At 53.1% G+C, this 14,073-nt stretch overlaps 2 protein-coding genes across 2 annotated transcripts in view; one reads left to right on the forward strand and one right to left on the reverse strand.

Annotated features, from left to right (window-relative positions):
• The window catches only part of SLC49A4 (solute carrier family 49 member 4), an 84,471-nt gene extending 81,654 nt beyond the window's left edge, over positions 1–2,817 (reverse strand). Inside the window, exon 1 of the mRNA XM_089655607.1 lies at positions 2,465–2,817. Coding sequence (XP_089511733.1) covers positions 2,465–2,708 — 244 coding nt within the window. The 5' untranslated portion in view covers positions 2,709–2,817. The remainder of the gene's footprint in view (positions 1–2,464) is intronic.
• Positions 2,818–2,936: 119 nt separating this feature from the next.
• The window catches only part of HSPBAP1 (HSPB1 associated protein 1), a 142,204-nt gene continuing 131,067 nt past the window's right edge, over positions 2,937–14,073 (forward strand). Inside the window, exon 1 of the mRNA XM_089655606.1 lies at positions 2,937–3,081. Within this exon, the coding sequence (XP_089511732.1) occupies positions 3,060–3,081 (22 nt within the window). The 5' untranslated portion in view covers positions 2,937–3,059. The remainder of the gene's footprint in view (positions 3,082–14,073) is intronic.

The raw sequence follows: 14,073 nt of genomic DNA on the forward strand, positions 1-14,073 counted from the left end.
ACAGTCACCTGGGGAGATGCAGGACAGCGGGGGTAGAATACAACATACTGCAGCCCAATGAGAGTGTGTTGGGGTATAGTGAGGTACAGAGGGGTACAGCGAGGTACCGGAGGTGTACTGGGGTACAGAGGTGTACTGGGGGTACAGCGAGGTACCGGAGGTGTACTGGGGGCACAGAGGGGTACAGCGAGGTACCGGAGGTGTACAGGGGCACAGAGGGGTACCGGAGGTGTATTGGGAGTACAGAGGGGTACAGCGAGGTACCGGAGATGTACTGGGGGTACAGAGGGATATAGTGAGGTACCGGAGATGTACTGGGGGTACAGAGGGATATAGTGAGGTACCGGAGGTGTACTGGGGGTACAGAGGGGTATAGTGAGGTACCGGAGGTGTACTGGGGGTACAGAGGGGTATAGTGAGGTACCGGAGGTGTACTGGGGGTACAGAGGGGTATAGCGATGGATTGGTATACGGGGGGGGTGTTAGTGCACTCTGACGCTCAGAGGGGTATATTGAGGTAAGTGGAAGGGTATTAGGGTACAGAGGCTGTATTGGGGTACAGTTAGACGTACTGGTACACATGGGGGGTGGAGTTGTGCAGCATTGTGATGGGGTACAAAGGGCTATATCGGGGGGGGGGGTGTACAGTACATGAAAGGGTATGGAGGTACAGTAGGATTTAGTGAGTATATTGGGGTAAAACTGGTATACTTTGGGCTACAGTGGGGGGGAGGGGTGTACATTGGGGGCACATAAGGAGGTGACTATCATCCACAAGGAAGCAAGGAAAGTATATATGGGGGTACAGTGGGGGGAGGGGTTGTAAAATGGGGTACAGTGGGGAGCAGGGTATATATTGGGGTTAAGTGGGGGGTATACTTTTGGATGCAGTGAGGGGGGAGTATACACTGGGGTACAGTGTTGGGAGAACAGTTTATATTGGGGTACAGGAGGAGGGGTATATATTGGGGTACACAGGGATGTTCAGTTCATATCGCCCGATGCCCGGGACATGCAGGTTGTTTTATACCTTTAGCCCTCCTGTGGGCATGCAGCAGGGCTCACCTATCAGCTGGAAGCATCCGGGCGGCAGCGCTGCCACACAGCCCACTATAGTGCCAGCCTCCGCCCCCCCGCCATGTCTCCCGGGCTCAACCTCCGCCCCCCCCGCCATGTCTCCCGGGCTCAACCTCCGCCCCCCCCGCCATGTCTCCCGGGCTCGGCCTCCGCCCCCCCGCCATGTCTCCCGGGCTCAACCTCCGCCCCCCCCCGCCATGTCTCCCGGGCTCAACCTCCGCCCCCCCCGCCATGTCTCCCGGGCTCGGCCTCCGCCCCCCCCGCCATGTCTCCCGGGCTCGGCCTCCGCCCCCCCGCCATGTCTCCCGGGCTCGGCCTCCGCCCCCCCGCCATGTCTCCCGGGCTCAACCTCCGCCCCCCCGCCATGTCTCCCGGGCTCAACCTCCGCCCCCCCGCCATGTCTCCCGGGCTCAACCTCCGCCCCCCCGCCATGTCTCCCGGGCTCAACCTCCGCCCCCCCGCCATGTCTCCCGGGCTCGGCCTCCGCCCCCCCGCCATGTCTCCCGGGCTCAACCTCCGCCCCCCGCCATGTCTCCCGGGCTTTGCTTGCCCATCTGCAGGCCCGGGACACATCCAGTCCCCTTCTTGTCCTCACCCAGAAGTCATGTGACGTCACTTCTGGGCCCCGTTGACCAATTCCCGGCCATCGATGATGAGAATGTACAGCAGTGTGATGCGCACAGCATTACATCCAGTGTAGTGCAGGGGAGACCCCGGATATCTCAAAGAAGAGAACCTGTGACCAAAAAAATCATCACATAGGGGACTTTTTGTCCCGTGTCAGTGGTCTCCAAACTGCGGCCCTTTGCTTGCCCTTATCCGGCCCTTGGGGCCACTGCTCTTCCCGCGGACACTATTCTCACTGACACCAACAATGGGGCATAAAGTGGGTGCATATCTACATATTTGGGAACAGTGAGGGGAGAGGTATATATGGCGGTTCAGTGGGGGTACACAATGGGGCACAGTGGGGGGAGGGGTATACATTTTGGTACAGCGGGGGGAGGGGTATACATTGGGGTACAGCGGGGGGAGGGGTATACATTTTGGTACAGCGGGGGGAGGGGTATACATTTTGGTACAGCGGGGGGAGGGGTATACATTGGGGTACAGCGGGGGGAGGGGTATACATTGGGGTACAGCGGGGGGAGGGGTATACATTGGGGTACAGCGGGGGGAGGGGTATACATTGGGGTACAGCGGGGGGGAGGGGTATACATTGAGGTACAGCGGGGGGAGGGGTATACATTGGGGTACAGCGGGGGGAGGGGTATACATTGGGGTACAGCGGTATACATTGGGGTACAGTGGGGGGAGGGGTATACATTGAGGTACAGCGGGGGGAGGGGTATACATTGGGGGAGGGGTATATATTGGGGTGACTCACCCTTGTTGTCCATCATCCACATGAAGAGGAAGCAGGGCAGGAAGCCGATGGGCCCCCACAGGACGAGGAGGGCGATGTCCAGGCCGGAGAAGCCATAGACGGCCCGGGCCGAGGCCTGGATGGGCCCCCAGCTGTTCCACACCAGTCCCTGCAGGAACCCAAGAGCCGAAAACAGGACGAGGACCAACCAGCGCCGCCCGAACACCCGGGGTGACCTGGCCAGGAGAGGCCGCCGCTCCTCCATTCCCCTCCCGGCTTTCCTCCGTCCGGGACAGTCCGCCAATCTGCCGGGACACCGACCGGAAGTCACTAGCTCAAAACATCCGCCTTCCTCCTCCGCCCCCTGAGTTACGTCACCCCCCACCTGACAGTCGTGACCACAGCGGGAGCCGCCCACTAGGAAGTATCGTCCAATCCACCACACAGCCCCGCCCCGTTCAAAAGATTGCCCCGCCCTCCGTCGACCATAGTTTTTAGCCACATGGTCTCCGCCAAAATGGCGGCCCCCATGAAGTGGAGACATAAATGACTTTCTGGTGTTCTTTCAGCTCAGAGGCATGAGGGATTCCTGGGAGAAGCATGCTGTGTGTTGGGGATGGATCATGCAACAGACACAGGTACACTTCCCTCCATACAGGGCTGAGAGACACTACAGATCCCAGCAGCAGAGACAGAGCTGAACCACATGGGGCTTTGTAATCGTTACTGGTGTCCCCCTCTGGAAGTCTCTGTACAGCAGAGCTTAGACTGGGGGAGGAGGAAACAGCACAAGGAGCCAAACAGTTGTGTTGCAGTAAAGAAGGGTGCTGATAGGAGGAGAGAGCAGAGAGATGAGCTCAATCAGTCTGCGCTTTCTCCTCCTGCCCAGTCACAAGCTGGGGGCGGAGCCATGACAGCCAGGGCTCAGAGGAAGTGGGCCGGATGCCATCATTCAGCCCTAAAGACTGAGGGCATCTAGTGATGGGAAAGAAGTACTGCGAGGTACAGCTCCAAATGGAAGGGGAGTGTTGCAAAAAATGAACCAACCAATTGCCAACCACCAACGGGATATTTACTGCTGGAATCCGGCTTTCCCAGGTACTGGTATGTCTGCAGTGCCTATGCACACTGGGGCGCGTAGTGCCATGATCCTGTGACGAGACACAGCGGACGACAGTGCTCAATACTGCAGCTGGGGTATCATGTGATCGCTGTGACCAATCACAGATGAGATGTAAACAAAACTGTCAGAAATAACTTTTATTCACATCAGCTTGCTTACTATTGTGAGGCTGTTATTGGCTACAGCTATCACATGGAGTTTGGGCCAATCACAACACCCTGTACCATGTGATAGCGGTGGGCTAATCACAGCCTCACCATAGTAAACAACGCGTCACAAATTATAGCCATTCATGCCGGTTCAAATGATTGATGTTACAAGGAGTGCAGTGCAACTGTGGTGACCCTGAACTACTCTGATGACAGGATGAAAAAACAAATTGTAAAATAAAGAATCGAACGGAAATGATTATTATTATTGTTATATAAGATGATGGCGCCGTGCTGCTCCGGGGACCGTCTGGAAAAAAATTGTATTTCAATTCTTTATTTTCAAAAAAAGTAACAAAAAAATTACAACTTCAAAAAACTCGCCACGCCTCTTACTAAATACCTCCGGTTGTCTACTTTCCAAAAAAAGGGGGAATTTGGGGGGATTTGTACCGTCCTGACATTTGGGGGGATTTGTACCATCCTGACATTTGGGGGGGATTTGTACCGTTCTGACATTTGGGGGGGATTTGTACCGTTCTGACATTTGGGGGGGATTTGTACCGTCCTGATATTTGGGGGGATTAGTACCGTCCTGACATTTGGGGGGGATTTGTACCGTCCTGACATTTGGGGGGATTTGTACCGTTCTGACATTTGGGGGGATTTGTACCGTCCTGACATTTGGGGGGGATTTGTACCGTCCTGACATTTGGGGGGGATTTGTACCGTCCTGACATTTGGGGGGATTTGTACCGTTCTGACATTTGGGGGGGATTTGTACCGCATTGACATTTGGGGGGGATTTGTACCGTATTGACATTTGGGGGGGATTTGTACCGTATTGACATTTGGGGGGGATTTGTACCGTCCTGACATTTGGGGGATTAGTACCGTCCTGACATTTGGGGGATTAGTACCGTCCTGACATTTGGGGGGGATTTGTACCATCCTGACATTTGGGGGGGATTTGTACCGTCCTGACATTTGGGAGGATTTGTACTATCCTGACATTTGGGGGGGATTTGTACTATCCTGACATTTGGGGGGGTATTTGTACCGTCCTGACATTTGGGGGGATTTGTACCGTCCTGACATTTGGGGGGATTTGTACCGTCCTGACATTTGGGGGGATTTGTAACGTTCTGACATTTGGGGGGATTTGTACCGTCCTGACATTTGGGGGGGATTTGTACCGTCCTGACATTTGGGGGGATTTGTACCGTCCTGACATTTGGAGGGGATTTGTACCGTCCTGACATTTGGGGGGATTTTTACCGTCCTGACATTTGGGGGGGATTTGTACCGTATTGATATTTGGGGGGGATTTGTACCGTATTGACATTTGGGGGGGATTTGTACCGTCCTGACATTTGGGGGGATTTATACCATATTGACATTTGGGGGGATTTGTACCGTCCTGACATTTGGGGGGATTTATACCATATTGACATTTGGGGGGATTTGTACCGTCCTGACATTTGGGGGGGATTTGTACCGTCCTGACATTTGGGGGGGATTTGTACCGTCCTGACATTTGGGGGGGATTTATACCGTTCTGACATTTGGGGGGATTTATACCGTTCTGACATTTGGGGGGATTTGTACCGTCCTGACATTTGGGGGGGATTTGTACCGTCCTGACATTTGGGGGGGATTTGTACCGTCCTGACATTTGGGGGGATTTGTACCGTCCTGACATTTGGGGGGATTTGTACCGTCCTGACATTTGGGGGGGATTTGTACCTTCCTGACATTTGGGGGGAGGAATTGTACTGTCCTGGCATTTGGGGGGATTTGTACTATCCTGACATTTGGGGGGGATTGCACCATCCTGACGTTTGGGGGGGATTTGTACTGTCCTGACATTTGGGGGGGATTGTACCGTCCTGGCATTTGGGGGGAAATTGTACTGTCCTGACATTTGGGGGGGTAGTACTGGTCCTGACATTTGGGGGGTATTTGTACCGTTCTGGCATTTGGAGGGATTGTACTGTCCTTGTCCTGACATTTGGGGGGAGGAATTGTACTGTCCTGGCATTTGGGGGGGAGGGATTTGTTCTGTCCTGGAATTTTAGGGCCCCAAAGAAATGAGATCGCTGTCAGTACATCAGGATTGATCAACTTTCAGATATATATTCCGTAGTTTGTAGATTCTATCACTTTCACACAAACCAATTAATTTACACTGATTGGATTTTTTTTGTTTGTTTTTTTTTTACCACATAAATGTAGCAGAATACATTTTGGCCCTAAATTTATGAGGAAAGATTATTTGTTTGCAAAATTTTATAACAGAGCCTAAGAATAACATCTTTTTATTTAAAAAAAAAAAGTGGTCTTTTTTTTCATTTATATAATAAAAAATCAAAACCCCACCGGTGATCAAATACTATCAAAAGAAATTGCCCTTTGTGTGAAAAAGTGATAGAAATTTTGTTTGGATAAAGCGTTGCAAGACCGCTCAATTGCCAGTTAAGGTAGCGCAGTGCTGAATAGGGGGAAAAAAAATGGCCTGGTCATGAAGGAGTTAAAAATCTTCTCAGTGGTTAGTCTTTTGACGGATTATTTGGAGTTTGGTAAAGGACCACCAATGTCTCTAACTGCACCCCATAACTCCCCCTGTACTCTAGAACAGGGGTATCCAAACTGTGGCCCTCCAGGTGTTGATGAACTGCAAGTCCCATGAGGCCTTGCAAGACTCTGACAGCCACAGGCAAAGCTCCCAGAGGCAGAGGCATGATGGGACTTGTAGTACTTCAACTCCGGGAGGGCCATAGTTTGGAGACCCCTGATCTAGAGTATCCTGAGTCATGTATTCATGCCACGTGAGTGGCTGGGTGCGTCGTGTGATTCCCAGTGTACCCCAGCACATGCTGTATCACGGGTGACACCCACACCCAGGGGCGGACTGACAACTCATGGGGCCCCCGGGCAATAGGGGATCATGGGGCCCCTGTGTCCTCGCCCAAACCCAAAAAAGCCTATGAAAAAGCCAATGAAAGTTACAAGGGGCATCTCATGGGGCCCCCTACTGAGCCCAGACCCTCGGGCAGTGCCCGAGTGTTCAAATGGTCAGTCCGCCCTTGCCCACACCCTCTCATTTCTTGTCCTGGAGTCACCAAGACAGGAAGTGAAGGGGAATCTCATCTATCAGGAGACAGCCAGCAATAAAAACCTGACCAAATTCTGAGCCTTATGCAGGCCATAGACGGGTTGTAAATCGCACCGTTAGTGGGTTAATTGGTTGGCCGTTTTTTGGGGTCTTGGCACATTTTTTTTTTTATCGGTCAAGTTGGAAAATTTGCGGCCGATTTTGCCGATCGGCTGATTTTCCCGGCAATTATGGGCCAATTGTTTTACCTATAAATAATCTGCGCATGAGCCGTGATCTGCAAGAAGAAGAAAAAGAAGAATTCCAGTCCGCTATTATATTTTATATGAAAAGTCTTGCGGTTGCAACAATGTATCCATTTGTATCCAAATAAAACCGTCTGTATCCGAAATGGATACAAATGGATACATTGTTGCAACCGCAATACTTTTTCATGTCAAATATAATAGCGGAGCTCTCTGCAGGGACAGAAGTATTTAAATGCCGGCCGTAGACGGGACGAAAATCGGTTGATTTTTTTTACCGTTGGTGGTAACATCGGCCGATCGAATTACCAATTTTTTTAATAAAAAAACGGCCGGTTTTCGACGCGTCTATGGCCTGCATTACCCAAAAAAAAAAAAGGTATTCCTGTATCTGGATACAGAAGTTACAATGTATCCGTTTGTAGATGTGAGACAAAAAGTTGCTAATGAAAGTGAAACATTTCCCGCAGGAAGTGAGCGCGGGAATAGAGAGCCGCGTGCAGCTGTTGGCGCGCTCTCCGCATTGTCGCTCCCGGAGTTCCGCTGTCACCGTATCGCACGTTCCGGTGATTTATTGAGCGGAGTGATTGACGATGTGTTAGTCAAATGGTGGAGAAATAAAATCCCAGCAAACCGTATTCCCCGAACGCGGCTCTGCAGTTCATTAGCAGAAGCCGTAGAGCCGGCGCCGGAGAGCGCTGTCACATCGGAATAATTTACTGGCCAATTTATAATAAGCAGATGTCTGGTAACGGCGCCGAAACACCTTGTGAGTTATTACCCGGAACCGACGACGCGGCGGAGAACCAGCCGCGAGCCTTGCAGAGCACCAGGTACCCGGGGGCTACCTGAAGGCAGGGGGCTCGTACTAGAGCTGGAATGGGTGGCAGTTCCCTATTTATTGGTGTTCCTCCTGCTGCGGGGAAAAGTGGTGGCCCGTTCATTCACACTGAAGTACAGCTACCTGCACCAGGTGTGACACCAGTAGCGTGATGGGCGGAGCATCGTGTCAAGAGGCGGAGCAGGGCGAGAACAGGACTCCAGCACATCTATAGATGCTCATTGTACTGCCCTCAAAAACTGACAGTTGATCGCTCGCTAAAACGGTGCATTCAGGCAGTGACAGTACAAATCCCCCCAAATGTCAGGACGGTACAAATCCCCCCAAATGTCAGGACGGTACAAATCCCCCCAAATGTCAGGACGGTACAAATCCCCCCAAATGTCAGGACGGTACAAATCCCCCCCAAATGTCAGGACGGTACAAATCCCCCCCAAATGTCAGGACGGTACAAATCCCCCCCAAATGTCAGGACGGTACAAATCCCCCCCAAATGTCAGGACGGTACAAATCCCCCCCAAATGTCAGGACGGTACATATCCCCCCAAATGTCAGGACGGTACATATCCCCCCAAATGTCAGGACGGTACATATCCCCCCAAATGTCAGGACGGTACAAATCCCCCCAAATGTCAGGACGGTACAAATCCCCCCAAATGTCAGGACGGTAGAAATCCCCCCAAATGTCAGGGCGATACAAATCCCCCAAATGTCAGGACGGTACAAATCCCCCCAAATGTCAGGACGGTACAAATCCCCCCAAATGTCAGGACGGTACAAATCCCCCCAAATGTCAGGACGGTACAAATCCCCCCCAAATGTCAGGACGGTACAAATCCCCCCCAAATGTCAGGACGGTAGAAATCCCCCCAAATGTCAGGACGGTAGAAATCCCCCCAAATGTCAGGACGGTAGAAATCCCCCCAAATGTCAGGACGGTAGAAATCCCCCCAAATGTCAGGGCGATACAAATCCCCCCAAATGTCAGGATGGTATTTGTTCTAGGCAGTGTGATGGAGCCCCTAAGCTGGACACACATGTCTAGATCACACCTGGATACATTGTACAGATCGATCTACAGACCACACCCCTATACATTGTACAGATCAATCTAGAAATCACACCTGGATACATTGTACAGATCGATCTACAGACAACACCTGGATGCATTGCACAGATCGATCTAAAGATCACAGCCGGATACATTATTTCTATTGATGGAAGTATTACACTGATCTTGTGCTCATGATGTGAGATGTGAAGGTCGGAGTTCCCTTTTCTCACTTTCATTTCCTTTTCTGAGATTTCCAGTTCGCAGTATTTTAACCCTTCGCTCTGCCATTTCCTGTCCTCCCCGGTCTGACCGTCCCCGCCGTGGATCCCGGACTGACGCCGACCGTCCCCGCCGTGGATCCCGGACTGACGCCGACCGTCCCCGCCGTGGATCCCGGACTGACGCCGACCGTCCCCGCCGTGGATCCCGGACTGACGCCGACCGTCCCCGCCGTGGATCCCGGACTGACGCCGACCGTCCCCGCCGTGGATCCCGGACTGACGCCGACCGTCCCCGCCGTGGATCCCGGACTGACGCCGACCGTCCCCGCCGTGGATCCCGGACTGACGCCGACCGTCCCCGCCGTGGATCCCGGACTGACGCCGACCGTCCCCGCCGTGGATCCCGGACTGACGCCGACCGTCCCCGCCGTGGATCCCGGACTGACGCCGACCGTCCCCGCCGTGGATCCCGGACTGACGCCGACCGTCCCCGCCGTGGATCCCGGACTGACGCTGACCGACCCCACCTTGCACAGGTGTATTGGCTCCTTCCCTTCCAGTCTTGCACAGGTGTACAGGCTCCTCCCCTCCAGTCTTGCACAGGTGTACAGGCTCCTCCCCTCCAGTCTTGCACAGGTGTACAGGCTCCTCCCCTTCCAGTCTTGCACAGGTGTACAGGCTCCTCCCCTTCCAGTCTTGCACAGGTGTACAGGCTCCTCCCCTTCCAGTCTTGCACAGGTGTACAGGCTCCTCCCCTTCCAGTCTTGCACAGGTGTACAGGCTCCTCCCCTTCCAGTCTTGCACAGGTGTACAGGCTCCTCCCCTTCCAGTCTTGCACAGGTGTACAGGCTCCTCCCCTTCCAGTCTTGCACAGGTGTACAGGCTCCTCCCCCTCCAGTCTTGCACAGGTGTACCGGCTCCTCCCCCTCCAGTCTTGCACAGGTGTACCGGCTCCTCCCCTTCAGTCTTGCACAGGTGTACCGGCTCCTCCCCTTCAGTCTTGCACAGGTGTACCGGCTCCTCCCCTTCAGTCTTGCACAGGTGTACCGGCTCCTCCCCTTCAGTCTTGCACAGGTGTACCGGCTCCTCCCCTTCAGTCTTGCACAGGTGTACCTGCTCCTCCCCTGGACTGACATGGCTTCCTCTGATGTCACTGCACACTTGGAGCTTCTCACAATGTGCATTAGAAGCTGCAGCCAGTCAAAAAGAGCTCCACCTCATTTCCTGGCTGGAGGACATCCAGCATCACCTAGTCCCTCCTTCCCCAGCCTGACTGTCTTTGGCCCCACCCCTTTCATTCATTGGATTTCAGTTCTTTCAGTCATGAAGGCTCATATGTGGGCGTTACCTATGTAAATACAGCCTGCCTAGGGAACGCCCGGACTGACACCCACCAATCGAGTTATTTTATTGATTGAACAACTCCTCCCACTGCTTGCAGCAGGACTGAGGACTCTTGAGGGCGTTACCCAAGACGGTCCAAATACAGATTGCCTAGGAACACCCACTCCTCCAGACTGACATCCGCCTATCAAGACAATTTCATATTTGCATAGCTCCTCCCAAGAGCCCCTGGGACCTGGGGGGGACTTCCGCTTCTGATAACCAGGCGGTCAGAGTGGGAGCCGGTGTCGGTCAAAATCAGGTATCCGCTCCTTAAAAGTGTCGATTCCTTACCAGGAGTGGAGGAGTCTTTGCAAAGAGTGTTGAATCCTGTGCAGTGCCCAGCTGTTTGATCTAGTCTTGTCCTGCCAGGCAGTCCACTCATCCACTAGATGGCGCTCCTCTTCCAGGTCGAATGACAGCCAGCATCATTCAACTCTTATCCAGTGAGCCTGACTGTCATAGACCCGCCCCCTTGGAGGTGTGTCATCACGCTGTCCAGGGCTCACCATACTGCTGTTTTATGCGAGAGCCATCAAATCAGGAGTAAGGACGGCCCACTAACAAGGTCACATGACCGGACAGAAGACCTCTGGATCAAAAGGATGATTACTTTTATTCATTGAAAACTGGTGACAGGAAAATCTCCCCAATGGGGTCACTGGGCCAATGTTGGACGAATCCTGGGTACGAATGGCGCCAATCTAAAGGTGCACCTCCCATAGGGTGGGGTTCTCTTTACGATCTCAGTCACACCATTAGTTGTGTCCAAACGCACACAATTTTTTCTTTTTGCTCATCCGCCACCAGCGCATTTCAGGCAGCCCTTTCATTTAGAAAATGGAGCAAACGTGATTTTTAAAGCTGCGCCATATCTGCGCTTACCTGCAGAAGATAGCATGTTTCCGTACGGCGTGGGAAATGCCGCGATTTCATGCTGTTGGTGTAAATGAAACCCTTAGGTGCATTGCGTTTTGCGTTCTGTTTCAGGGTGTCATTAATTTATTATTCAGATCAGATCGCATGAACGCGTTGCGGGAAACGCACAGGATTCGCGGCGTTTCCCACATCACATTGGTGTGAAGCAATGCTTGGAGTCTCAGGCTGCGTTCTCGCCTGCGCCTTTCCTAAACGTGCAACAAAACGCTATGCGTTTCTCAGTGCGGTTCGGAAACAGGTCGCGCTCGCAGCGCCATAATTGACAACCAAAGCGCCTGTGGCAGCTGTGCGCTTTGCTGCGTGCCGAAACACGCACTGAAAACCACCCGACGTTCTGTGACAGAAAAGGTCGCGGGGTGTTTGTCGCACGCAGCGCGGCTCATTGAAGTGAATGGCATTTTCTTAATCACCGCATATTTGGGAGCGTGGACTTTCTTTTTTGTCTCTTTTTAATTGATTTCTGATTTTTGCGCTGTATTGGTTATTATATTGAACGGCGTGACATGCCTTAACGTGTGAAAAATATATAACAAAAAAAATGCGCGTTCCCGTTACGCTCAGGTGTGAATGGAGTCTCGGTAACGTTCGCTGCGATTTCCAGGAGCGCTGTTCCCGGGGAGTGCGTTTTATGGACCCGCCTGTGTCAGTCTTTAGTTAATCAGTTAATACCTGTGCAAGACTGAAGGGGAGGAGCCTGGATACCTGTGCAAGACTGAAGGGGAGGAGCCGGTACACCTGTGCAAGACTGAAGGGGAGGAGCCGGGGCACCTGTGCAAGACTAAAGGGGAGGAACCGGAGCACCTGTGCAAGACTGAAGGGGAGGAACCGGAGCACCTGTGCAAGATTGAAGGGGAGGAGCTGGTACACCTGTGCAAGATTGAAGGGGAGGAGCCGATACACTAGTGCAAGACTGAAGGGGAGGAGCCGATACACCAGTGCAAGACTGAAGGGGAGGAGTCGGGATACCTGTGCAAGACTGAAGGGGAGGAGCCGATACACCAGTGCAAGACTGAAGGGGAGGAGCTGGGATACCTGTGCAAGACTGAAGGGGAGGAGCTGATACACCAGTGCAAGACTGAAGGGGAGGAGTCAGTGCACCTGTGCAAGAGTGAAGGGGAGGAGTTGGTACACCAAGGGGCAGACTGACAACTCATGGGGCCCCCGGGCAATAGGGGATCATGGGGCCCCTGTGTCCTTGCCCAAACTAAAAAAAAGCCTATGAAAAAGGTTCCAGGGGCATCTCATGGGGCCCCCTACTGACTCCGGGCCCTCGGGCAGTGCCTGAGTTTCCAAATGGTCAGTCCGCCCCTGGTTACACCTGTGCAAGACTGAAGGGGAGGAGCCGTTACGCCTGTGCAAGACAGAAGGGGAGGAGCCGTTACGCCTGTGCAAGACAGAAGGGGAGGAGCCAGTACGCCTGTGCAAGACTGAAGGGGAGGAGCCGGAACGCCTGTGCAAGACTGAAGTGGAGGAGCCGGAACGCCTGTGCAAGACTGAAGGGGAGGAGCCAGTACGCCTGTGCAAGACTGAAGGGGAGGAGCCAATACACCTGTGCAAGACTGAAGGGGAGGACTTTCTTTTTGTCACTTTTTAATTTTGATTTCTGATTTTTGCGCTGTATTGTGTATTATATTGAGCGGCTTAACGTGTGAAAATTTTTTTTTTAAAAAAAATCACGCGTTCCCGTTACGCTCAGGTGTGAATGGAGTCTCGGTAACGTTCGCTGCGATTTCCAGGCGCGCCATTCCCGGGGAGTGCGTTTTATGGACCCGCCTGTGTCAGTTAATCAGCGGATGCTTTAGTGCGCGTCTCCATCGAACGTTGCGCCGTCCTCGTTACGGCGGCAGGCAGACGGTAAAAGGATTTATCGGTTATTTACTGTGGAGAGCCGCAATCCAAGACGCGTTACGGTTTAAGCGGCCGTGCCAGTATATCAGCGCCTGTTACACCATAAATGGCGTCGTTAAGCGCCGACTCGGCGGGGAGCGATAAAGTTTGGGGTGTTTTTGTTTTCTCTTGAAGCCATCCCGGTCTGTGATTTCCCTGCTGGGAGATCGCAGTAAAGAATCGTTTATTACATCGAGCCAATCAGAGTGACATCTACGGCGAGACGGCTCGGCGGGACACCGATGTAATGGAGAGCGCAGACGGCGGAACGGCTGATGGAAGCGGATCGAGAGGGAGGCTGATTAATGGGGGCATCCTTGTCATCCTGGCTGGCGGGAGACCTCAGGAGGGGGGGATGGGTTTTGCTTTATATCGATCGGCCGCGTGTCACCTCTAATTAGGAAAGTCGGCCAACGTGAGACCGACTCCATCCACACCGCCTGCCAGGGGGACGGGAACATACAGCGCACCGGTCTGTATGAGTATATCCCTGACATTACACCACAACAGGATCAATGATCAGGAAAGCTCCACCTTTTATCAGTGACCCTGCCTAGGCTGGGATGATGTCATCAGTCTGCTGCAGGCTGGACGAGGAATTTCCTCAGTCTTCCTTCCCCCAGTGATCAGACTGAGGAAATGCTCCTCCTCCTTCTACAAAGTTACAATGTAC

This window comes from Staurois parvus, unplaced genomic scaffold (genome assembly GCF_062004578.1).
Source record: "Staurois parvus isolate SC_StPar_1 unplaced genomic scaffold, SC_StPar_1.0 ptg000855l, whole genome shotgun sequence".
Lineage (NCBI taxonomy): Eukaryota > Metazoa > Chordata > Amphibia > Anura > Ranidae > Staurois > Staurois parvus.